The following is a 27,055-nucleotide window of genomic DNA, read 5'->3' as shown; positions in this document are numbered from 1 at the left end:
TAAAATGGGAGCAAAAGCCACTCAACAAATAGCTTTCACTTAGCAACATAATTTCCAGGGTCAATTGTGGCTACCTGCATCCTGTATTTGCCAGGCACAGCCCAGGATAGCTTTAGGGATTCTAAAGGAATAAGGAGGAACTATATAGGTGCAGTTTCATCTAGAAATTTTTTTTTAAAGTGTGAAGGCCAAATGATAGCTAATTAGGGTTTTCTGTGATTCAGTGTGCCATTTTAATCCGAAGCCAGGCTATGTGCTTAACAGAAAGGAGCGCTATGGACTTTATAATACAGATGCTATTGAGCAGTGACTGCCCTGTGTAGTGGCTATTTGAGGTTATGATGGTGCCGAAAAAGTAATTTTACAATTGGTCTTTGCACTTAAGACAGTCACAGCTTCCCTATAGCAGGGGTGTCAAATTCAAGGCTCGTGGGGCAGGATCTGGCTCCCAGGGGGTGCTTAGATCTGGCTCATAGGGCTGCCCTGGAAACAGCAAAGGACCAGTCCACAGTGCCAGTGAAAATGGAGCTCAGGGGGGCTGCATGTGGCCCTCCCTAGCCCTGCCAGCACTGGCAGAAGGTTGCAAGAGGCTGTCTCAGCCGAAACAAAGCTTGGAAGCTCATTTTCAATGGCAGAGCACTCATGCCACCACGGGTGCACCCCCCCTGACATGAGTGGCATCAAGCTGGCCACATCAACCATGGCCACGCCCATCCCTGGCTTTCAAGGTCAAACACAACCCTGATGCAACCCTCCGTGAGACCAAATTTGACACCCCTGCCCTATAGTCACATGATTGGGATGAGGATGTTCATAACGGGCAGGTATTTACAACCGTTGCAGTGCCTCGGGGTCATGCGATCGCCATTTGCACAGTTCATGGTAGGTTCCCAACAAGCAGGGTCAATGGAGACACCAGCAGTGGAATCATCAATTGCCAGTCACGTGTATGAAGATTCTCAGTCATTCAGGTCATGGTTGTCCCAAAGGTGCTTTTTTTTTTCAAGAGGCAACTGGACTTTTTGCTTTTTTTCTTTGAAGATGTTTCGCTCCTTGAATGAGAACCAAAACATCTTGAAAGAAAAACCAGATAGTCCTGTTTCCTCTTGAAAAAGCATCTTGCAGTCACGTGATGTCTCACTTAACCACCACATCGCTTAATGGTGGAGTTGCCTGAGCCGTTTATCATTCAGTGTGGATTACCTGTATGTCTCCCTTCCTCCTCTCGGATGTAACTCTCCCTGTGTACAAAACGGATGCTGGCACATACTGAATGACTATGAAGGTACAACAGTCGGTTTGCTTTGTTCAGCTGTCCAGTAAGATCAACTACAGTAGAAGAAATAGTAAACAATTGTGACTTGGCCCAGTGCCCTGTTAAATATTTTAAGACAGGGATAAACAGTGTGATGCCTTCCGGACAGTTGTTCATTGTAATGTCTGCAGCCTCTTACTAGTCGAAAGTGACTTGAGTTAAAAGTTGAAAACAGGGCAGGGGACAATGAAAAGAACCTTTTAACCACAAATCCATACAGCAATCTTCCCCACCCCAGCCCTTCATATATAATTATATCCTTAGGATCTCCTTTTGAATGAGCTGCTGGGTAACATTGCTATGTGCACCATTGACCCTTAGGCTGGGCACCGTTGAACTTGGTGGCCAACCTAAAAGACAGAAGTCTGCTTTATAGAAAATCATTTCAGCTAGACCCATTTGCTGTATATCAGATTACCTGCTGGTATATTACAAAGCTTTATGTTAGCCTGCGGTGTGGTAACTCATCAGCAATTTAAAAAAATGCTTCCACGCTCTTCATTAGATTTGCAGAATGTAAAAGTGGCTCAGAGGTCCAGGAGAGAAGGGGGTCCTTGGAGGGGGGGTGGTTGGTATGATGATCCAGAATTGCATGCTACAGTGGCAAAAAAAAAAAAAAAGCATTTCCATGATGTCTGCTGAGCTGCTTTTACCAATGAAAGGGTATCTGAGGCTAACTTGCACGAAGTCTTCAGCTAGGGTCAGATGGTCAATGGAAAGTATCTGTGGCTGAGAAGCAACCAAGAGATCAGGAAGTTTCAGTCATATTCAGAGGAAGAATGTCCTTAGCATCAGCCTAAGGAGCCCATTCTGAACAGTTGAGCTATTGTGCATAGCTTTCAAAAATGTCTTTGACTGGTGCCAGGTTCTAAAATTCTTTCGGATCAAGAAGACACAGCATTGGCTGGTGAGTCTTAGTAACCACAGCAAAACTGAACAAGAAAGATGGGTGCAGAGGTATAGTTTTCAGTGTTGCGGAAAGTATATCAAAGTGATAAATGAGAAACGGCTACAGTCCGATACTTGCTCAGGGATGAAGCATTGCTGACTTGTAGCAAGAGAGATTTATGGGAGGGTCCTTAAATATTCAAAGGCAGTTTGGGCAGCAATCTTTATACAGTACACGCTGAGTACCAAAGTGTTCCATCTATCTCAGGAGGGGAAATCTACGGCCTTCTAGAAGTTCTTAAATTTTATCATGTTCTTCATAGCAAATCACTGACTGTGGGGGGGGGGGGGGGTTTGAGGGGGGGGAGCTAATTAGAGTCAAACGACATCCATATCTCCCCATGTTATCTGCCCTTAATCTAGACCACTTCTTGGTGGTCCATAGAACTCGGTATGATGTATAACAACGATAAACTGTTTCATTTTCCAAGAAGAACTCTCTAATTTGCAGTTCCGTGGGGAGGCTGGGATTTTGAGCTTGGAACGTCATTCTCGTTAACAAGCTCATAAAGTTAATATGACCTAATCGACATTTTAATGTGTCACACTTACGATATAATTAGTTTGGGGGACTTGTTTTCTTTGTGGCTAATCTGTACATTAGCACAATCCAGAAAAGGGGATTTTCCATGTCACTAAAAGTTGAGAAAAAGCACCCCCAAAGCACGGAAACCTTACCATAAGCTAGACCACCTGCTTTTGTGCTTGGTGTACCAATTAGGTGTAATGCCCTGCAGTTTAAACACAAAGAACACGATGCTAGACGTACAGCTACACAATATGAAACTGCCCATTGAGAGGACATTGGGTGAAGGGACGGGAAAGGCAGTGTGGCAAGGTCCTCCCTGGTTGAATTCTCAGTGACCAGGAATAATTGAGCACAGGCCTGACAGCCTCACATGCCTTATTAGTATTACAGGGTCCAAATAGTTCTGCCCAATGGATTGATCTTGACCCTCCACGCCATTCGCCCCATTTCTACACCCAGCGCAGCTCATATCCAAGTGGAAGAGCCAAGGGTCAGGAGGTGAAGTAGGAGTTTTGCATGGAGTACAGCCTGTCGATAGGGTTGCCCACTCGAGTTTGCAGGAGGTTGGTCTCAGCCGCAGACAGCAGGCAGTCGCCCAGATGGCCAATCGTGTCGCTGTCCATGTCATGGAAAACACCTTCTGAATCTAAATTGGAAAGGAAAGGAAGATGAAGCTTCTCTTCTTTGAAAAAAAATTATTAGTTTAAAATACATATATACACATTTACAAAAATACAAAAAAGATAAACAAACCTTAAAAACAAAACAAGACTAAACAAACACATACAGACAATAATAATAATAATAATATAATTAATTACTTATTTAAGTACAATTAACAATAATGACTATAACAATAAACAAATAGTATAATATATATTATTTGAATTTAAATTCTCTTATGAGGAGGAAAGTCATAAGTCATGAAGATGAAGCTTCTCAAGCTAGAAAAAAATGAAATCCCCTCTCTGGGAGAGAAAACCTGATTGGTCAGAAAACAAAATCACACTCAAGATTCTTCTAACTCTTCAATTAGTATGGCGTCATGGAGTCTTTTGACCTGTAATTCTTTGCTCCAACTTAGTGATGGCTCAAGGAAAGGAAAGGAACCAGATTCCCCCTTTCACTGAGAAAGTTGGTAGCTGCTACAACATCACACTGTTGATGGACGCGCTCCATTGAGGTGAAGTAGTCAGAGCAAAAGATTGCCTAGAAAAAGCCATAGTGAAGGGCTACCAAAACTTTTAGTACCACACTATGGGCGTGGCTTATGCAGGACACCCTGCATTTTCTTTCAACATCTTTCAAATTGGGTGCTCTGGGGTGGAGCTCCATTTTTGGTACCCCACTGCGTCCCCCACCGTCCGGGCAGTAGCCCACCCCTGCATAGCCTCCTCCCTCTGCTCCTCTTCCTCTCATTTTCAAGACCATTGCAAAAGCACCAATTTCAATGTCAGGTGAATTCATGCACACGATGATGTATGACATATGCATTACAATTCACTGCAGCAATAGGTGCTCATAGATAGCCTTTGAAGGGAGAGAGAGAAAAATAGAAACAGCCAATGGGACTTATAGGAAAAAATAGAAAAATAGACTGATGGCTACCTATCTGTTGTGGAGCGACATGCAACCACATTTAAAATAGTGTGGGCAAGATATTCAATTCAATTCAATTCAATTTATTAGATTTGTATGCCGCCCCTCTCCGAAGACTCGGGGCGGCTCACAACAACGATAAAAACAATATTATAATGGCACAAATCTAATATTAAAAATAACTAAAAACCCTATCATAATTAAAAACCAAACAGCACATACATACCAAACATAAATTATAATGAGCCTGGGGGAAAGATGTCTCAAATCCCCCATTCCTGGTGGTATAGGTGGGTCTTAAGTAGTTTATGGAAGACAAGGAGGGTGGGAGCAGTTCTAATCTCTGGGGGGAGTTGATTCCAGAGGGCCGGGGCCGCCACCGAGAAGGCTCTTCCCCAGGGGCCCGCCAGACGACATTGTTTAATCGACGGGACCTGGAGAAGGCCAACTCTGTGGGACCTTATCGGCTGCTGGGATTTGTGCGGTAGCAGGCGGTTCCAGAGGTACTCTGGTCCAATGATATAAAAGCATGTTGCAAATATATCAAGGGCCTTGGTGGTGCAATGGTTAGAGTGCAGTAATGCAAGCTACTTCTGCTGATCACCAGCTGCCAGCAGTTTGGCAGATCGAATCTCAATAGGCTGAATGTTGACTCAGCCTTCCATCCTTCCAAGGTCAGTAAAATGAGGACACAGATTTTTGGGGGCAATATGTTTATTCTCTGTAAACCGCTTAGAGAGGGCTGTAAAGCACTGGGAAGTGGTATATAAATCTAAGTGCTATTGCTAAATGCTATATTAGAACAAGTTGATACAGAGGTATCTGAAAAGGAGAAACTGAAGGGATATGCGGAAGATGAGCTCACCGTATGGATGAAGATGGTCTCCTGGCAACTGGGGTGGGGTGAGTCCTTGCCGGTACAAGTCTGTGCTGTAGCTGTTCTGATCCAAAGGAAGCAACTGCTGCTGGGCAATCCTGGAGTAGGGTACCATGAGCCCATCTATTCCATGCACACTGGCACTATCTGTTGAGCAATTGCCGAAGCAATAGGAAAGAAGGTGCAAAACATCATTGGGGGAATATGTTGACAACAATAATACTTTTTATAGAGAACAATGAACAACGATCGAAGCTACTTTGTCCAAGATGAGATGAGACTTATTGGGTAGATGCGCGGTGCTTGGTGTTTCTTTCTTAAGCTAGCAAATGGAGGAAAACAAATGGAAGAAACTATGGATGTAACGGAATATAGGTTATAATAACCAAGATGATGGCTCAATACTTTTTTTTAAATTTTTTTTTAAAAAAATTGTATAAACATTAAAATAAGACAGTACATGATCCATCCTTCTACAGCATACTTATTTGTTCTTTTAAGTATTGTATGTACGTCTTATAAGACAAGCAACACAACATAACACAACATAACCCCCCCTCCGACTTGAACTGTTGTCTAAACAATTCATTCTTTATGGACTTATATGGTCTGTTATTATATGGTTGTTCTATAGTTTTTAGTAAAACCAAGGTCAAATTTATTTATTTATTTTATTTATTTATTTTTATTTATTCATTTGTCCAATACACAATACATATGGAAGAGAATAGACATGAAGTAATATATATAAAGATGATATGTAAAAATAGAGGAGAAGATATATGAAAGGAAGAAAATATATATGAGATATGAGATAAATTATTACTATGTGTCATAATTTTATAAATAAAGTTAATTCTAGGAAAGTAGCATTTTTATTTATAGCTATTACCTCTTCTACTTTCCACCCAAATATAAAATTATTCCCAGATTTCATAATAATTCGATTCATCTTTGTTTTTCAGCTCTTGAGTCAATTTGACTCAATACTTCTTATCCAAGGTACCTGGCTGTATTGCACGTAGTCAGGAATTGCTTTTATACTGCTCTCTTGATAGCAGGGATTTCATTTTTATTTATTCTTAAATGTGTTTCTGGCTTTCATGTTTCAGATAAAAATTTGGCGTGAGTGAGCGAAAACTCTTAAATGCTGAGAAACCAAATTTAGCTTTGGACAGGGGTTCGGTAAAAACTTGTCTGCATTTGATATTGATGTATTCTAACTGTCATGGCATTTTCCGGGGAATTATGGAGATGATAGGTCTCTCCCTAACAGAATAACCAATACAAAACCAAAACCACCCTATTAATATGATGGAGAACCTTTTTTCCCTCGGGTGCCGAAAGCACGTATGCATGTTCTATCATGCATATGTGAGTGCCCACACCCATAATTCAATGACAAGGATGTCAAAAATGGCCTTCCCCACCCATCCAGAGGTCCTCTGGAGGACTGAAACAGCCCACTTCCCAAATTTTGGTGGGCCTGGTAGGCCCGTTTTTCACCTTCCCCAGGCTCCAGAGGCAAAAATGCTCTCCCCCATTCCCCTGCAGACTCTCCTGGAAGCCGAAAATGCCCTTCCAGAGCCTCTGGGTGAGCTGAAAGTCAGCTGGCTGGCATGCACATGCACATTGGAGCTGAGCTCGGGTGCCAGCAGATATGTCTCTGCATGCCACCCGTGGCCCCCGTGCCATAGTTTCACCATCACTGCCCTGTATAATTCCCAGGTTGCAGGAAGTTTGGAAGCCAAGATAGTTAAAATGGACACATAAGCCTATCAACTTCTTGTTCTTCTTTTCCAGGGTTCAGCAACCTGCAGCTCTGGATGTTGCCTTTTCATCCCTCTGCCTGCAGCTCCTGGTCACTGGTCGGCACCACAATTTTGAGATGTGCTTCCGGTTTTGGGGAGGGGGAAGCATGGCATTCCAGGAGGAGACTCTATGGCAAGGGATGGATTTTCCGGTTGACTCAATAATTGATAGGGCTTTTGGTTAGGACAGGTAGACAGCACTAGGAGGAGACTATGATGGAGGGACCAGATTTCTGGTTGGCTCCAGAATTGAACAGGGGGCTTCAGGTTAGGGTCTTTGTGGCTCTTTGAGGGTTTAAGATTGCTGGCCCCTGTCCTGTTCAGTCATTGCAAACATCGTTTAATTGAAATAAAGGGATCTGATTGCATAAACCAGTTCTACACAATCACTAGAGGTTAGTGGATCTGTATAAACTTTGCACATGTTGATACGCGTTGTTCTCCTATATCATGTTTGCTATAGTACTTTACTCTTCTTTAAAGAGCAAGAACTATCAAGCCAGCATTGTCTCCTGTTGGTTTGTCACAAACCATGAAGACATTTTTTTGAATATTAAAATTCTCTCCCTGAAAAAAGGTTGTTAAGTTTCATGACAGGGAGGAGGCGGTGGACTAGAATTTTTCTCTTTGCTTTTCAGACTTACAATCATTCATTTAGTGACCGTTCAGAGTTACAACGAAAAAAGTGAAAAAAGTTCTTCAACCAACACAGCATCTTTATAGTCACATGATCAACATTCGGGCACTTGGCAACCAGCATGTAACTGTGAGGGTTTCAGGGTCAGAGAGTCATGTGATCACCATTCGCCATCTTCCCAGCTGGCTTCCAATAAGCATAGTGCTGGTTCCCTTACCCCATCTTTTCAGGATATATCGTTTATCCTCCAATATGAAATGTTAGCATGTCATTCTTTATCTGTGTGTGGAAAGTGGATTAAAATAATGCTTCTGGGGCCTAAAGTGTCTCTTATCCAATTTAAGTCCTCAGATATTGTCCCTGCCTTCAACAGGCAGAATTTTAACAGGTGACAAAGTCTCAGTGGAAAAAAAATTATCCAAAGTATAGGTAACTCTTCAGAAAAAGATACAGGTAGTTCATTTAGCGACCATTCGAAGTTAAAATGACCATTTTTCAAACTTATGATCACTGCATGTATTTGGATACTTGACAAATGGTTCATATTATGACAGTTTGTTTATTTATTTATTTATTTTATTATTTAGATTTGTATGCCGCCCCTCTCCGAAGACTCTGGGCGGCTCACAACAGAATAGAACAAATCATAAATAATCAGAAAACTTTAAAATTTATACAAGCTTTAAAAGAACCCCATAAACTAACAGACGCACACACAAACATACCATGCAATCTCCTTTTGTGACCCTCTGACAAGCAAAGTCAATGGGGAAGCCAGATTCACTTAACAACCATGTTACTAATTGAACAACTGCAGTGATTCACTTAACAAACGCAGCATGAAACGTCGAAAATGGGACAAAGCTCCCTTAGAAACATAGAAGTCTGATGGCAGAAAAAGACCTCATGATCCATCTAGTCTGCCCTTATACTGTACTATTTTCTGTATTTTATCTTAGGATGGATATATGTTTATCCCAGGCATGTTTAAATTCAGTTACTGTGGATTTATCTACCACGTCTGCTGGAAGTTTGTTCCAAGGATCTACTACTCTTTCAGTAAAATAATATTTTCTCATGTTGCTTTTGATCTTCCCCCCAACTAACTTCAGATTGTGTCCCCTTGTTCTTGTGTTCACTTTCCTATTAAAAACACTTCCCTCCTGGACCTTATTTAACCCTTTAATATATTTAAATGTTTTGATCATGTCCCCCCTTTTCCTTCTGTCCTCCAGACTATACAGATTGAGTTCATTAAGTCTTTCCTGATACGTTTTATGCTTAAGACCCTCCACCATTCTTGTAGCCCGTCTTTGGACCCGTTCAATTTTGTCAATATCTTTTTGTAGGTGAGGCCTCCAGAACTGAACACAGTATTCCAAATGTGGTCTCACCAGCGTCACAAATTTCTCCCTCAGCAATATATATTCTGTGCTCAATTGTGGCCATCAGGTTATAAATTCAGATATATTAGATACCTTAATAACAAATAGAATTGTGCAAACGTTGTACCACAGCTACATGCTTGAGATGAATGGTTAACACAGTTGTATGGGTGAGCATGTTCTACTTTCTCAGACAGACTGTGAACTTAGGGGTGAGAGCAGTGGCATTTTTCTAAGTAGATTCTGGAAGCTGTGGTTTTGTACATGTACATCTGAATACTAAGTGGGGCTGGAGCCCTGTAGATTTTATTTGTTTGTTTGTCAAACATGTACAGTATAGTAGTGGTTTGTATAAACATAAGTAAAAATGATAAAAGAGGGCAATAGGACAGGGACGGTAGGCACAGTGGTACGCTTATGCGTGGCCCTTCTTAAAAACAGGGTGAGGTCAACTGTCAATACTCTAAGGTTAATGTTTTGGGGGTTTGGGGAAGAAACCACAGAGTCAGAGATAGTGCATTCCAGGCATTGCTATAGTCGTATTTTCTGCAGTCAAGTTTAGAGCGATTTATATTTACATCTCGTGTATTGCTGCAGTTGAAGGTGAAGTAGTCATTAACAGGAAGGACATTTTGGTATATGATTTTATGAACTACATTTATATCAGATTGGAGGCGACGTGGTTGTAAATTTTCTAATCCCAGTCTGCTGGAATAAGGTATTTTGTTGAGAGTAGAGAAGTGAAGGACTTCTCCAAAGCCAAAGGAAGCTTTGCAGGAATACTTGGGCTCAACACAAGAGCACACAACAGATTCAAACTTAATATTAACCGCTCCAAACGTGACTGTAAAAAATATGACTTTAACAATCGAGTTGTCGAAGCGTGGAACTCATTACCGCCCTCAATAGTGTCAACTCCCAACCCCCAACACCTCCCTTAGACTCTCCACGATTGACCTGTCCAGGTTCCTAAGAGGCCAGTAAGGGACGTATATAAGTGCACCGATGTGCCTAACGTCCCCTGTCCAATTGTCTTTCCTTATCTCATATATCATATATGTTCTCTCCTTATCTCTCTCTCTCTCTCTCTCTCTCTCTCTTTATATATATATAATATATATTCTCTCCTTATCTCTTATATCATATATATTCTCTCCCTCCCATCTACTTCTCTTCTTTTTACTTTCTATTGTTATATATATTACTTAATGTCTATTCTCTTCCATATGTATTGTATATTGGACAAAGAATAAATTAAAAAAAATAGATTAGAAGATGGATTAATGGGCTGATTGGGAATACCTCCCTTTGGGATTTCTCTCTTCTCCAAATAATGTGATGAAATTTGCCATTCAAAACCCCTTCTCGCAATTAAAAGATGTAGGGGTATATGCTATCATTCTGTTAAACATAAGGTGAACTATGATTAGGATCATTCATGGAAAGGTTAAGAGGGAGAAAGAGAGAGTAGAAACGGAAAGGAAGGGAAGGGAAGGAGAGGAGGGAAGTAGGAAGGGGGAGAGAAGGAAAGAGACAGTAGAATGAGGAGAAGAAGATGGAGGGTAGTGCGATGAAATGAGGGAAAAACAGACTGATAAACAGCAATATAAATACAGTAGGTGCAAAACTAAGATGTTTATTTATTTATTCCATTTGTTTTATTTATTTGTTTATTTATTTGTTTATTTATTTGTTTTATTTGTTTATTTATTTGTTTGTTTGTATTTATCTGCCACCCAGCTTCAATAGGACTCTGGGTGGCTTGCACTGGCATCCTTTAGTCTCGAAAGACCATGTTATCATGCTCTGGATTCCCCAGAGCATGAAACCTGGGTAGGGTGGTTTACAGTCATGATATGTGGGTGGCTTATAGTCATGATATATTGGGTAGAAATGTACTGTATACTTTTTTGTTTTGATATGACGTACGGTATATGTGTATGGAAGTGTATAGGCAGATTGGAAAATACAAAATGAAAAAGTTTTCAAAAAACCCTCCTTCTCAACAGCTTATTATAAAATGTTGATTTTAGGAGCAAATGTTTTAGCCTTTCCAAATAGTCCATACAAGAAGCATGACCTGGAGCCACCAGCACTGTCTTTATCCTAAGGTTATACATTAAGCAAAATCTTGCAAAACTGAAAGTATTTCTCCCATTTTCTCTTTATACTCTTCAGAAAACTAGGGGAAAGTTCCTTATGAAATGCATTCTATGTTTTCTCTACCCCTCTCCCGCCTGCGGATTCAGCTGACCTGTGTCTAAAGTTCAGGTACAGTGGTACCTTTACCTACAAACACCTCTATTTATGAACTTTTCTAGATAAGAACCAGGTGTTCAAGATTTTTTTGCCTCTTCTCAAGAACCATTTTCCACTTACAAACCCGAGCCTCCGAAACTGTAACCAGAAAAGGCAGGGAAAAGCCTCTGTGGGGCCCCTCTAGGAATCTCCTGGGAGGAAACAGGGCTGGAAAAGGTGGGGAGAAGCCTCCGTGGGGCCTCTCTAGAAATCTCCTGGAAGGAAACAGTGCCTCCACCCTCCCTGTGGTTTCCCCAATCGCATGCATTATTTGCTTTTACATTGATTCCTATGGGAAAAATTGCTTCTTCTTACAAACTTTTCTGCTTAAGAACCTGGTCACGGGACGAATTAAGTTCGTAAGCAGAGGTACCACTGTATATCTCCCAGCTCCCATTACAAAATATGTTTTAAAATTCAGGTTTTTTTAAAAAAAATTCATTGAAAAATGCATATTTGAAACAGATGAATAGAAAACTGAGATGGTTTCGTTTCCAAATGAACCCACGAAAAGCCAACAGGGACCAAAGAGAAGACCAACTTGTCTATAGGAACTCTGCTATTCTTGAGAGGTTCTTACCTTCACTGTCCTCATTGCTCTGTCTGCTGCTGCGTCCATTTCCCCTCCCTGTCCCTAGGCGGGGATTTCCCAGCTGCTCTTGCTCCTGTTGCTGCTGCTGCTGTTGCTGCTGCTGCCTGCGGGCTATTTTTTTCATCTGCAAAGAGGTGTTTGGATGCATCTGGGTGGGTGTACAACAAAGGGCAAGGGGGGAAAGGAAGGACAGAATGTCCTCCAAAATTGGAAAAAGGGGAACTTTGGGAGACAAAGGACGACCAATGGAGGGTGGAAAGGGGGGACTTTAACTTGCCCCTACTTTACAGATTCATTACCTCCCAGGATGTAGGACTTAGAATCGAAGGATTGGAAAGGATTTTGGAGAACCTTAAGCCCAGAGAAGGGATCCTCAGATCATCGAGATAATCCAGGCAGAATGAGGCTCCAAAAAGTTTAGGAATTTTTTCCTCGAGCCTCTGGGAAGCCAAAAACTGCCTCCCCTGGGCTCCGGAAGCCGGAAATTAGCCTGTTTTTGGACTTCTGGAACTTCCAGAAGGCCCATGTCCCCCCCTCCCTGAGCCTTTATGTCGGCCCTGCACTTACCTCATATCCAAAATGGGCTGCGTGGAGACTCCTGAGAGGGGAAGGGCGGGGTGGGCAGGGCCAGCCAGTGGTGTGATTTGGCGGTTTGTTTAAACTGCTATAATGTTAGCTATGGGTCTGCCTGAATCTGGGTGAACCTGTAGCAGCCCACCCCCTTGCTCCAGGTAAAGTGTTGCCTGAAAACCTTCAGGGATGAGACCCTTGTCAGTCCAGGACAGTGATGGCGAACCTTTTTTTCCTCAGATGCCAAGAGTGTGCGCGCCTGCTATCACACATGCGTGAGTTCCCACACCCATAATTCAATGCCTGAGGAGGGGGAAAACAGCTCCCCCCATCCCCTGAGGCCCTCTGGAGGCCAGAAATGGACTGTTTCCCAACTTCTGGTGGGCCCAGTAGGCTCATGTTTCACCCTCCTCTGCCTCCAAAGGCTTCCCTGGTACTGGGGGAGGGTAAAAACGCCCTTCTCCACCCCCTGGAGGCTCTCTGGAAGCCAAAAACGTGCTTCCAGAGCCTCTGTGCAAGCCAAAAATCAGCTGGCCAGCACACACATGGAGCTGAGCTAGGACAACAGCTTGCATGCCAGGAGATATGGCTTCACATGCCACCTGTGGTACCCATGCCATCGGTTCATCATCCCTGGTCTAGGAGGTTGGCAGTTCCATCGCTTAATAGGTCTCATGATCAGGAAATCTTTTCTGATTTACCATCAGCAAACACCATCACTCTTTCAAGGGCTACCTGATCAGCCAAAGAGTGCCCTGACCTGCTGCTGTGCCTGTCACAACAATTCTAACTGCAGAAACTGGCAAATGTTTTAGTGTTCTGTTATTTTCATTCTGGGAGATGGTGTGAGCAGTGTTCCCTCTAATTTTTTGGGGGAGTGGGCGGAAAAGTATAGTGTCTGAGCGGCAGTCCCTTCGGGACTGGGCGGCACAGAAATAATAAATAAACAAACAAACAAACAAACAAACAAACAAACAAACAAACAAACAAACAAATAAAAAAGCCACCCTGGTTTTGCCTCAGAGAATTTCAAAATAAAATACTGTACTGTGTGTCTGTAACAGTGAGCTCATAATAGGGCAACTCTATCAATATCAAAATGCCACTTAAATAGTTGAGCTAGTTTCAAACTAGATTTTGATTTTCTTTCTCTCTTCCTTACTCCCATTCTTTTTCTTTCTCTTTTCCTTCCTCTCTCTTTTCTATCTGTTTCTCTCTCTCTCCTTCCCTCTCACTCTTCCCCTCTCGGCTTCTGGGCAGGTTTGGAAAACTCTGAGTTGATGATTTTTAAGTGAGCGATTGCTCACTGCTCAGCTTAGAGGGAACTATGGGCGTGAGTGCCTTTGCTATAGAATAGCTAAAAATGCCTTCAATATTCATGGAAGTTTTTAAAAAAGTCTTTACAACAGGAAATAAAATGTTATCCCTTAGTGATTCCTCCCCAGATGAAATTGCTGTTAAACAAATAGACTCTAGGGTTGTTTATAAAGTTGGTACCCACAACTATAAATTCTCATTTTGTACTTGGCTGAACCAGGGCCCCCCAAACTCTCATCAATAGTCATGTTTGTTTTGGAATTTGTGCTGTTGAAGAAGGTTTAGGAAATGAGTTAGTTCTAAGTTAGGCTAAGCAGAAATTTGTCTCCCTGGTTTGGCTGGAGATAAACTGTCATTCAAATGCAAAAAGTCAGAAATGATCACTCACCTTGGCTCTTTGGTTCTGGAACCAGACTTGCACTACACGGACAGTCAGACCAGTTTCAGCCGCTAATGTTTCCCTCACCTGCCCAGTATGGAAAACAGAAAAGGAGTTGTTAAAAAAGCTAAATTCATATCCTAATAAGGAAGCCCCCTGCACAAAGGGTGGCTTTGGGTGAATTGTGCTCTGTGACCCCTCACTTACAGGGTAATGCACTTAGACTTATACACTGCTTCACAATGCGTTACAGCGCTCTCTAAGCAGTTTACGCAGTCAGTCTATTGCGCCTAACAATCTGTGTTCTAATTTTACTGGCTTTGGAAGGATGGAAGATTGAGTCAACCTTGAGCCGGTCAGAATCGAACTGTTGGCAGCTGGCAATCAGCAGAAGTAGCCTGCAGTAGTGATTTCTTTCTAGCCACTGCACCACCACGGCTCTTAAAACAGAAAATGGACACAGTGGTGAATCTGAGGAGGCAGTCTTGATGTCCTCTTTGAGAAGAAACACGTTATGGTGGTGGAAAATCTTTTTTCTCTTGAGAACTATATTCCCTCGGTTTTAACTGTTAGGGATTCAGTGATGGGAGGTGGGATTGATTCAAGATTAGGTGAGACCAGAGATGAGGACAATCATATCTGAGCCAGGAGACCACCGGATGGCAACAACATATTAGTATTTTTATTAACATTTAGTGGTCATCTGCACTTAAAGCCTAAAGTATATGAGAATTATTTTCCTTGACATCCTGCTCTCTCTTTCTCCCAAGCAATAGGCTACAGAAAAAGTTCTGCTAGCTATTGTTAAAAACCTATTGTATTGGCAGTTCTGTGTTAGCAAAAACTTCAGAAGGATTTAGGGGTAGTGATTTCAGACAGTCTCAAAATGGGTGAACAGTGCAGTCAGGCGGTAGGGAAAGCAAGTAGGATGCTTGGCTGCATAGCTAGAGGTATAACAAGCAGGAAGAGGGAGATTATGATCCCGCTATATAGAGTGCTGGTGAGACCACATTTGGAGTACTGTGTTCAGTTCTGGAGACCTCACCTACAAAAAGATATTGACAAAATTGAACGGGTCCAAAGACGGGCTACAAGAATGGTGGAAGGTCTTAAGCATAAAACGTATCAGGAAAGACTTAATGAACTCAATCTGTATAGTGTGGAGGACAGAAGGAAAAGGGGGGGACATGATCGAAACATTTAAATATGTTAAAGGGTTAAATAAGGTCCAGGAGGGAAGCGTTTTTAATAGAAAAGTGAACACAAGAACAAGGGGACACAATCTGAAGTTAGTTGGGGGAAAGATCAAAAGCAACATGAGAAAATATTATTTTACTGAAAGAGTAGTAGATCCTTGGAACAAACTTCCAGCAGACGTGGTAGATAAATCCACAGTAACTGAATTTAAACATGCCTGGGATAAACATATATCCATCCTAAGATAAAATACAGAAAATAGTATAAGGGCAGACTAGATGGACCATGAGGTCTTTTTCTGCCGTCAGACTTCTATGTTTCTATGTTTCTATGACTTAACAGTTCACTTGAACGATGACATCGTTCAAGCCACTCCCACCTGATCACAGGGCCGACAAGCCACTTCTACCCAGTCACATGACCATTAAGCCACACCCAGAAATAAGCTGTGTAACCTGTGACTTCAAAATTAGAGTGCTTATGTTTTTAGGACCACAGGTCACCTCTCCACTCGGTGTTGGGGCAGAATCGCTTTAAAGAAAGAAAGAAACTCGACCTTCCGGCAGGGCTTTGAGGAGACTTCAAAGGAGGCCTTGAATGCCCGTCGCTGCTGCGTGGTGAGGATGGTGCGTGGGCGTTTGGAGCGCTTGTGATCCTTGCCTTCTTCTCCTCCTTTGCCATGTGGGTGGCTCCCATCATCATCTTCACTCTTCACTATGAAAGAAAACATAGATTATGAAGGATTCCCCAGCTTATTTCCCTAGAAACCTACTCCAAGACACCCAAGGATGGTTAGCCATCTTTTTATTCACCAAACCACTTGCCTTTTCTGAATGGATATTACCAAACAACACTTCTTGGAGCAGATTCTGTTAAGTACAATACACAATAGACTCTAACCCTATCTCTGGTTTTGCCACAATATTGAGTCTTGAATGTAGAAATTGAGAGAATGTCTTTCCCTGATTGAAATTTTAAAAAATGTAAAAAGATGCCAGAGACATCATATACCAAAATGTCCTACCTGTTAATGACCACTTCACCTTCAAACGCAACAACACACGAGCATGAAATCGATTTAAACTAAATGTCAACCACTCCAAACTTGACTGCAAAAAATACGACTTCAGCAACAGAGTAAACAACGCCTGGAATGCACTACCTGATTCTGTGGTTTCTACTCCTAACCTCCAAACCTTTAGCCTTAGACTATCTACAATTGACCTCTCCCCCTTTCTAAGAGGTCTGTAAGGGGCGTGCATAAGCGCACCACTGTGCCTACCGTCCCTGTCCTATTGTCTTCTTTTGTTACTTTTTATCATTACTTATCTAATGTTTTATATGTACAAATTATCACCCTATAATTGTTTGACAAAATAAAATAAATGTTGCACATTTGTGCACCCCAGCATGAGGATCTGGCATGGTTTGGCATATGTCTCCGGGACCGCCTTCTGCCGCACGAATCCCAGCGACCGGTTAGGTCCCACAGGGTGGGCCTTCTCCGGGTCCCGTCGACTAAACAATGTCGTCTGGCGGGACCCAGAGGAAGAGCCTTCTCTGTGGTGGCTCCGACCCTCTGGAACCAGCTCCCCCCAGAGATTAGGATTGCCCCCACCCTCCTTGCCTTTTGGAAATTCCTTAAAACCCACCTCTGCCGTCAGGCATGGGGGAATTGAAACATCTCCCCCTTGCCCATGTAGTTTCTGTGTATGATTCGACTGTGCTTGTTTTTTATATATTGGGGTTTCTTTTGGATTTTTTAACCTAAAACTGTAATTTAGATTGTTCAATATTAGATTTGTTACTATGTATTGTTTATCATTGTTGTGAGCCGCCCCGAGTCTACGTAGAGGGGAGGCATATAAATCCAATAAATCTAATCTAATCTAATATGCCAAAGCCATGCCCCCCCAAAGAGGCTAAGGCTCAATTTTTGGATCTGCTATTGCTACTTCTTTTCCTCCTCCTTCCTGTCTTTGCTTCTGTAAACATGTGAACAGGAGAGAAAAGTAATGACAAGGAGGAGATGCCAGGAACCTGGAAAATGACTTGGCCAAACACTCCACAAACCCAGCTTCCCCCACCCCATTGTTAAAGGAATAAAGACAAAGCAGGAATGGAGCTAAATATTCTTCATTTGCGTTGCCTTCTCCTGCAACTTCTTCCACACGAGAATAGAAGAACAGAAACTCCTCTTATATTGGAATGAAGATTTGTATGTTTGCTATTATTGGCTTGCATTGGCTGCCGATCAGTTTCTGGTCACAATTCAAAGTGTTGGTCATGACCTTTAAAGCCCTACATGGCTTTGGACCAGCCTACCTCCGGAACCGCCTGCTACCGCACGAATCCCAGCGACCGATAAGGTCCCACAGAGTTGGCCTTCTCCGGGTCCTGTCGACTAAACAATGTCATTTGGTGGGCCCCAGGGGAAGAGCCTTCTCTGTGGCGGCCCCGACCCTCTGGAACCAACTCCCCCCGGAGATTAGAATTGCCCCCACCCTCCCTGACTTTCGTAAACTACTGAAGACTCATTTATACCGCCAGGCATGGGGGAGTTGAGATATTCCTTCCCCCTAGGCCATTACAAGTTATGCATGGTATGTCTGTGTGTATGTTTGGTTTTATAATAAGGGTTTTTAGTTGTTTTATTATTGGATTGTCACATGCTGTTTTTATCATTGTTGTTAGCCGCCCCGAGTCTATGGAGAGGGGTGGCATACAAATCCAATTAATAATAATAATAATAATAATAATAATAATAATAATAATAATAATAATTATTATTATTATTAATGTGTATGCCTAAAGGATTTTTAACATATATGCTTCCTGTTGTTCAAATCCAGTTAGTTACTAAGATGCACAATTTATAATTAGATGGGTTTTTTAGCAAGCCCTCGGATGTGGATTCCATATGTGCTCCTTCCCACCCACCCCCAGACCATTATAGCCATTTTCTATTCTCTTCTTTAATTAATTGGAGTTTTGGATTGCAGGGAAGCAGAGCCGGTTCATTGATTCTAGGCATTTTCTCTAACCAAAAATGAGAATTCGGCGTGGGTCAATAATGAGTCCTCTGAAAAGATGTAGGTTTTAGCAGGTGCCCAACCACAAAAACTCCGATGCTTGGCCCAGATCCAAATGTTCTAAAGCATGATGGTCCTTAACATCCCCGGAATACAGATGATGACCGTAATATCCAGGGCAACTGGAGAAAGATGTATGGGGAAAGGAGGTACAGATCTGTCCTTCTTATAAATGTGTAGCAACTTCGACATGTGCAGCCTTTTGCACTCTTACAGCTTTCCAGCATATCCTACTGCTCTCTTTCCATCCCTGGAGCAGTGGTGAAATCTACTTACCTTCCCTATTGGTTCAGAAGTGCACACTTTGCCCATGTGCCACCATCGCACCTACTTTTTCACCCTTGTGTGTATGCAGAATGCTTTGCACACGTGCAGAGGGTTAAAAACAAGAAAATGGTGACATCCAGGTTGGTGGCGCGGAGCCTTGTGAGCCTTCTCCAAACCACCGGCAACCCCTGCTACCGGTACACCCGAACTGAGTGATGAAAAGGGTCTCTGTCAGTGATGGGCTCCTACGGGAACGGTCAGGAACGCAGTTCCGGTAGCAAAATTTGGAGCTCCACCCCAGAGCACTCAATTTGCACTGAAAGATGTTGAAACAAAATGCATAAGCCACGGCCACAATGGTAGTAAAAATTTTGGTAGCCTATCACTGGTCCCATCTGTGTACATGTTGAGGGACATTCTTTTAACTCTATTGAGCAGAACCCTATGGTCACTCAGTCCTCTCTCACCTGACTCAGTGGGTGCCGGGCTGATGGCGCTTAGCATCTCTCTCTCTTTCTCATAGTCACTGCGGCAAAGCAGCTGCCCTTCCTTCAGCACAAACTCATCTCCCCGCTGCAACCGCCGCTCGCACTCACAGCAGGAGAAGCAGTGGACGTGGTAGACGTTTTCCAGCACCCGCATGATGAATTCGGAAGGAGCCACAGCTTTGAGGCAGCCACTGCATTTGGTCTGGAAGAGCCTGACGGAAAGGGGAGGGGGAGAGAAAAAATTGGGGCAAAACAATTAAGAATAAGACACGAAGCTGTTGAAGTGACCTACGTTGCTACAGTACATCGCGTTCTCCTCTGCAGACTTTTAGATTTCTAGTTTGCATGCTTACTCTGTGTTGATACATCAGCTGCACTAAAGTTAAAGCTCATTCCCTTCCCCCAAATTTATACAAGCTTTCCCATCTGATTGTCAATGGGCCCTGCTACACAAACAGACAAGCTAGGGCCCAAAGGAAACACACAATCTCCCATTTGGTGGCAAAATATTGAAATAGTGTATCACAACCTCAGTGCAATTGCACGTTCTACTTTAACTGTAGAGATTCTGTGGACATTCTTCAACAGAGAAGATTTAAGGGGTGTGCATAAGTGCACCAGAGTGCCTTCCGTCCCCTGTCCTAATGCTTCTCTTTTACTAGTATCATGTATATAAATAATATTAAATCTTTGTATACCACCAACACGTACTTGACAAAATAAATAAATAAATAAAATAAATACATTCTCCACAGTTCAGTTCAATTCATTCCACCCTTAAGCTGCTTCAATTCATTCCACTATTCAGCTAGATTGATTCAGCAAAACTTCTACAACCTCATTTAGGTTAAAACACCCAGATTGTACTGTAACATAAAGTGCACAAGCATCATTGTTGGTAGATATGTAAAATATTGAGGCAGCTAAGAAAGGAGACGTAATATCTCAGCCTGAAATCAGTTAACAGGGCAAATTTAGAAGTGACAACTATTTTAAGGAACTACTCAATGCACTGCAATTCCTTTGGCTTCGCTTTTAAAAATTGAACACATGTCAGCTAGGTGGCAGCATCTAGTCTACTATAGCAATTCCCTTCTACCCTGTCATCCTGAAAGATTCCTGGAACATTTTCTTGCAATTACTTGTAGTTGAGTCTTACTGTAAAATTATTTAAAACTAGTTGTATCTGACCATGCATTGCTGTGGCTCCAGGTTTGTCTGGTTTTCCAGCTCTAGAACATGTAACATATAAGTGTCTATGTGAGAAGCAATCTGTGTGTAGATCTAAATTGTATGTGTGTATTCAAATGCAACATTTTGTTAAAATTTCAAAGCAATCAGTGAAGTTTTAAGCACCTGAATGTTTTTACCTGTCACAGGTATGACATCTATATAATATAGGTATATAAAAACATGTATATTCGAATGCAATGTTGTTTTAAAATTTCAAAGCAATTGGTGAAGAACTTTCGGAGATTTAAGATTTTGAAGAAATGAATATTTACATTTTTTATTTATATAGATTCCTTCCCTTCTTTTGCAGCCAGAAAAGAATGCCACCTGAAAATGGACCTTTGAACTAGAAAGAGCAGTAACAGCAACAACAAATGATGCGGAAACTTGCCGTCTGAATAATCAAGACTTAACTTTAATAAACTAAAACGGATTTTAAATCATTGTGGCAATTAGTCGTTATTCAAAAACTTTGGTTCAGATGGGATGTGCATTTTTTTAAAAAGCAAAGTAAAACCAAAGCAATGTTGAATAGAAAGAAGTATGGCATGCCTCTTGAAAATAAAATAAAATAAAATGGAGATAACCCATAATTGATAAAATGTGCTTTTCCAAAGTATTTTCAGAGATTGTATTTTATTTCTTCTTCCTGCAAATTTAAAGACTTTACTTTTTTTTCAGTTTTGGCATGGGAGAATTCCTGAAAAACCTGCTGGTTTCTCTAATCCCAAACGGTTTGTAAACCGATTCGGTCCATACAACTCCACCTGTCAATTTGAGAGGCATTCCCTCCCTGTCGTAAATAACAAGCAGCACTACCCTGGATCCATGACCCTAAAATTTTCTTTTAATGTCCTCGCCTCCTGGCATAAGCGAGGCATTTGAATAGAGAAATCAATAACTCCAGCCAAGACGTATGCAGCAGATGGTTCTGATGAAGTAATTTGGGAGCTAAACAAACGCGAGTGGGGCGGCTCACCGAGCTGACAGCTTCTCTTTAGTCACTTGACAAGAGAAAGTAATAAAATGAGGATTAATTAGCCTGTTGTTTAAACACACAGGATCCTCCCAGCCAGCGGGGAAACTCATAAACCGGGATTGAGAACAAGACGTGGGTTAATCCTCCTAGCAAACTCTTGCTGAGCGCGGAATGGGGAGGATTTACCAGGGAGGGCTCATTCCCCTGCCTAATGCTCTCTGCTTGGATTTACACTTCTGCTTGAATAGGCTGGGACTGTTCTGACGGAGAGAGAATGAGAGAGAGAAAGAGAGTGTGAGAGAGAGGGAGAGAGAGAGAGAGAGAGAGAGGGAGGGAGGGAGAAGACAAGGTGCCTGCTCTTTTTCTTTTTGGGATTTATTACGGCTGAGAAAGGAGGAGGCACATAGGTGTGAGGCGAACAGTCAGGCAAACAGACACAGCCAGAGCAAATTAAAAAGCACTTTTTGGAAAGAGCGTCGGCCAGGGTGATTCAATTTCCCATACAGCCAGCAAACTCACCCAGAGATGGTCACCCAGACCATCTCTCCAAACCTTGCAGAGTTTTCTGAGAATGAAGTGGAGAGGGGAGAGAAAACCACCCACCCTTCCCTGAACATCTGGGGGAGAAGAAGTACAACAGAAATATCATAAATGCATGTGGATGAGAAGATAAAATAGACTTTTGGTGGAAAAGAGAAAGTGGGCGCATTTTGAAGCTGGGATTTTTCTCTCCATATGTTATTTCAAAATCTGGCTGCAGAACTCAGTAGTTTTCCCAGGGTAAATGCTGCAGTCACATTTCATTACAAACAACAACAATAGCAACAACAGCAACCTGCTCTTACTCTGTTATTATTTTGCTACTTATTTTGGTTTGGTATATTTTACGTAATATTTTAATACATGCTTTTATCAATATCTAATTGTTTGAATTTAATTATAAACTGTTTCATGATATTTTTTTACAACAACAGTGTGTACAGATGTTTTAATCACAAATAAAACTTGGTCTAAAGTGGACAATGCACTCTTAGAACTAAGGATGTCACTCTTATTGCATGTCAGCTGTTGGTAAATATTAGTTTGCAAGTAGTCAAGAGGTGGCAGATAAATGCTACTGGCTATTGTATGTTAGCCCTGGTGACTTCCTACACGTCATATGTACCGTTTCAGAGTAGAAAAGTTGATTCAGAGCATGAATGTGATTTAAGAACGTGTAAATGAATGTAACATCCCTGTTCATGCATACCCTTAAATCTTTGCAATTGCAGTCCTGCTTAAATGTAGGCAATGCAAACTATCAGAACTTTATAAAAGTATTTGGAGGACAATGTTGAGAATTATGTATTATCTTTCAGCTCTGAAGGATGGGCAGCTATAAAAATGCTGTAGAAAAGAAGCACAAACATGTAAGCATTCCTTTGCAGTGAACTTTGGATGCAATAGTGATGACAAATTTTGTTCAAAAATAAAATTGTCCAGACAATAATCTCACGAGTTTTAGTGGCAGAGAAGTTCTTTGAAGTTAGTACCAACTTCCAGGCTCAATGTCAGTGATTTATTTCTGTGTCTAAACTAATCTCTTGTTTTTCCATCCATATCTCCTGGGCATCTGCCAACTGACTTCTCCATCAAGTTTGCTAGTGAAGATGAAAACATTAAACTGGTGGGTGGAACATGTGGTCCTTCAGATGTGGATGAACTAGAAATAATAGTAGCATCGGCCAATATGAAAAGAATGCTGGGAAATGTAGTTCAGCGACATTTGGAGTGTTATGGATACACCCATTTTTGAACAGAACATAACTGAATGATTGGGAAAATATATGTGCCTCTTAGAGATACTATTGATGAAATTCCACTTTGCCATGATTCAGATAAAGTAATCCCAACTGCTCAGAAACCATTGCAGGACAGAAACAAAACAAAAACAAATCACTATCTCTTCTCATTCAACCAATACCCTCAAGCCAGAATCACACAATTTTATCTTTTCTCCTCAGCAATAACTCGTCATTTAAATACAGTATATTTTACTTTGGTAGGTAAAATTAACCTCAATATATCTGTTTGTGCAGCCTACCACTTTTGGCTTCTAAATTAATTGGCAATCATAGCTTCATCAATTGTCTCCAAAGAGTTAATTGCTCCAAATAAACCTTTTTTAATGAGATTTTTTACATATTTTCAAGCTGCACCTGATTTAGCTTTTTTAAATTGAAACCAAAAATATGTAAGAAGCCTGAACTGCTAGGTCCACTTTTGTTGGTGGAGGTAAGAGGCAGTGTTTAAAAGTTCATTACAATGTGCCTTTTGAGGAATAAATGGGAAATCATTATAAGTGTCTCTTTCTGCCTTCAATGTTCATGCGGTGCAGAGAAAAAAGGTATGTTATGAAATATGCTATTCCAAGAAATCAAGAACATACAGCAGATTGTTTCCAGTGAGATATTGTTATTCTTATCCATGGAGACTTATTTGGTGAACCTTTTTTTAAATGAAGCTCACATCCATAATTAGATATCTCTTCCAATTAAGTAAAATTAGAAAATGCTTAAGGTCAGAAGCCATAGCAGACTGTAAGTAGGGAGTGAATGTCTATTTTTGGGACATAAACCTTTGGTATAGGATGGAACTAGTTGAAACTGAATGTTTTTTCTGCTCTGCTTTAAAACACCCCCCTCCCACAAGGAGCAGTTGGTGAAAAGTACTATTTCATAAGTCCCTGTGCATTATTCTAAAAGGTACAGATCATTCTCCACCTTTTCTCATCACATCCATGGATCACACCTGTTTTCTACTATTCTCAGTTGATACCTTTATAGACGTGCTGAACTAAAATTGGTAAACATTGCAACTAGCTTCCATATTGACTGAGGAATTTGGGGTACTGAAGTCCAAAGTGCATGGAGGAGGTTGGAGTACACTACTTGAGATGTTTAGGTTTATGGTTTATTGGATTTATATGCCGCCCCTCTCCGCAAACTCTGCAAACTTCAACCTAAATATACTCTTCAAATCAGAAAGCTTAATACTGTGGTATCAAAGCTTCAAATGAAGAGCATAGAATTCTCTGACTATCTATTAAGCTGGGCTGGCTTCCTGTATTTAAGCATTTAAGGCTACCAGATTTGGACATAGAACTTTCTTCAATCCTTTGTTGATCGTGTAGGCCATGCAACTGCTTCTCTGGAGTTCAGCAGCCCAAATCTGATTGCCCCAGCATAAGTGGGGTAGGGGCAGGAAGGACAAATGGCAATATAATAAACTGCAGGAATGAAGCCAAAGGAAGAACAAGCCAACTGCTTACTCAGATATAAATATTGTTCTTACTTATTGAATTCAATTTCTATAGTTGCTCCTCTCCCATATATGATTCTGAGTGGCTCACAAGTCAAATAACAAAATAACAACAAAAAAAACCCTGTTTAAATAAAAGAAACTGAAGTAAAAAAAATTAAAACAGCTAAAACTAAATAAGCCAAAACATAAAACTGATTAAAGTACAGTGTTATGACAACCAGCTTGGAGTGGCGGTTGAAACACAAGGCGAGAAATCAGGAGACAGTGAGTTCTAGTTCTGCTTTAAGAACAAAGCCAGGTGAGTTATTTTTGGTCAATCATTCATTCTCAGCCCTAGGAAGAAGGCAAGAGTAAATCAGTTTTGTAATACTGTATTGGTAAGAAAATTGTAGGGGCTTGGCAGTTGTCAGGGGGCAACAATAACTCAAAATCTCTCTCTCTCTCTCTCTCTCACACACACACACACACACACACACACACACAAACACACACACATAGAAGGAGGAGAGAGAGAGAGAGAAAGAGAGAGAGAGAGAGAAAGAGAGAGAGAGAGAGAGAGGGAGAGGAAAAAATTTTCTGCTACATATGCCTGTGCCAACTGAACTGCAAAATCCAAGTGATCACTAGATGGCAGTAGTAAGATGCATAAAACTCTTCACTGCCATTTTGTAATCCATATTTTTGCAGGAATGATTTCATGGCACTGTATACTATACAAAAAAACCTGGCTCATCTCTCCCTCAGCTATTGACTATGGAAATGTTCCCAACATGGTAGAAATCATACGGCACACGTACATGATTGTTTCAGCTTTCTTGTACATTGTCCAGAGTCTTCTTCAGTGAGATACATGGCTACACAAATTAGGTAAAACCACTAATTAATTAAATATTATATGCAAATAAATATATAAGGTGTTTTTTTTAAAAAACAAATTCTGTCTCCATTTCAGAAAGCTGCCACCAGAGAACCAGCAAATTCTGGAACAGTTTTAATGAGCACTCTGAAGAAAAAAAGAAGGAAAGGAAAGGATTAATCACAATGCCACTTTGCTACTACTCTGTCTGCTTCAAAACCAGTGAAATATCTTCTTGACTGTACAGTAAGTTGAGGTAGTTCTCAACTTGCAACTATTCACTTAGTGAAGTTAAAACAGCACTGAAAAAGTGACTTACGACCGAGCCTTTATAGCGTCCCTATGACCACATGATTAAAACTTGGGTTCTTAGCAACCGGCATGCATTTATGCCTGGGCCATGTAATCACTATTTCTAACCTTCTCAGCCAGCTTCCAAAAGCAAAGTCAATAGGGCAGGGCTGACAATGTTTTGGTAATGAAACATCTTAAAGAAAGCAACCAAGTTCAGGGAGTACTGGGGAAGTTATCTTACTTCACAGTTGAAGTTTGCCCAGAAATCAGCCCGTCCATGACTTATTCTTCCCCTTGTACGAATGAGGCACTGTAGTTACCTTTGTGGGACTAAAAAAACCTCGGCATTCGCTAGAAATCTCCCCTGAATTTACATCTTATGGGATTGATGGCACTGACAGGGTGACCTGCATCTATCCATAACTCAATAATGTTTTCCCCCTTAAGCCTCGAAAACAAATCCGCTCCATTTTGCACTAATTGAAGAAAACAGCCAGCGAGTGTCTCATAAACACAGTGTCAGCTCGCATTACGCAAAATTAAAATTCTCAGCTCCAGGAATTCCTAAAGAGGCTGCTTTTTTAATATCGTCCGAATCCGTTTAAGCCTGGGTAATATTGTTTAGGTTGCTATGGGAACCGGCGGCTGCTCTGTTAGCCACCAGTGGATTGAAAACTGGTATATTATTGGGGCCGGATTGACAGACACGATAACTTAGGGAGTCTGTGTATTACCTGCGAGATGGAACAACTGCCATTTTAGCCTATCCAGAGCTAAGACTTTGTGGGCTGTTAAAACATTGCTTTTCTATGATTATTGGAAGTGGCATTACAATCTGGGATCCACACATGTCTCTAATGGATTATCCAGCAAGGGTTGTTCTGTGTGTCCCAAATCCTCTGATTTAGTCCCAGGTCAAGCCGACTGAAGAATTTGTAATCACGTGATTCAAGGTTTTCTTTTTGTGACTTTGTTATTGCTTGCTGCTGGATTTGGACAAAGGGTGTTAACGGTTCCTGAGGAACTTCAACAGAGCTTTTTTGTTGCTATAACATTTAGAACAGTGAAGTGAAATAATGCAATTTCATG

At 41.4% G+C, this 27,055-nt stretch overlaps 2 protein-coding genes across 2 annotated transcripts in view; one reads left to right on the top strand and one right to left on the bottom strand.

Annotated features, from left to right (window-relative positions):
• CHCHD5 (coiled-coil-helix-coiled-coil-helix domain containing 5) overlaps positions 1-20,916 on the top strand; it is a 40,094-nt gene extending 19,178 nt beyond the window's left edge. Inside the window, exon 4 of the mRNA XM_070741070.1 lies at positions 20,845-20,916. The gene's annotated coding sequence lies outside the window, so the exon portion shown is untranslated. The remainder of the gene's footprint in view (positions 1-20,844) is intronic.
• Positions 1,358-27,055, bottom strand: part of LOC139161647 (LIM homeobox transcription factor 1-alpha-like) — a 119,947-nt gene continuing 94,249 nt past the window's right edge. Inside the window, exons 4-9 of the mRNA XM_070741066.1 lie at positions 19,281-19,513; positions 16,011-16,168; positions 14,267-14,344; positions 11,980-12,115; positions 5,257-5,415; positions 1,358-3,438 (exon numbers count right to left, since the gene is read on the bottom strand). Of these exons, the coding sequence (XP_070597167.1) occupies positions 3,284-3,438; positions 5,257-5,415; positions 11,980-12,115; positions 14,267-14,344; positions 16,011-16,168; positions 19,281-19,513 (919 nt within the window). The 3' untranslated portion in view covers positions 1,358-3,283. The remainder of the gene's footprint in view (positions 3,439-5,256; positions 5,416-11,979; positions 12,116-14,266; positions 14,345-16,010; positions 16,169-19,280; positions 19,514-27,055) is intronic.

This window comes from Erythrolamprus reginae, chromosome 2, assembly GCF_031021105.1.
Source record: "Erythrolamprus reginae isolate rEryReg1 chromosome 2, rEryReg1.hap1, whole genome shotgun sequence".
Classification (NCBI taxonomy): Eukaryota; Metazoa; Chordata; class Lepidosauria; order Squamata; family Dipsadidae; genus Erythrolamprus; species Erythrolamprus reginae.
This window is presented reverse-complemented; position numbering and strand designations above follow the sequence as displayed.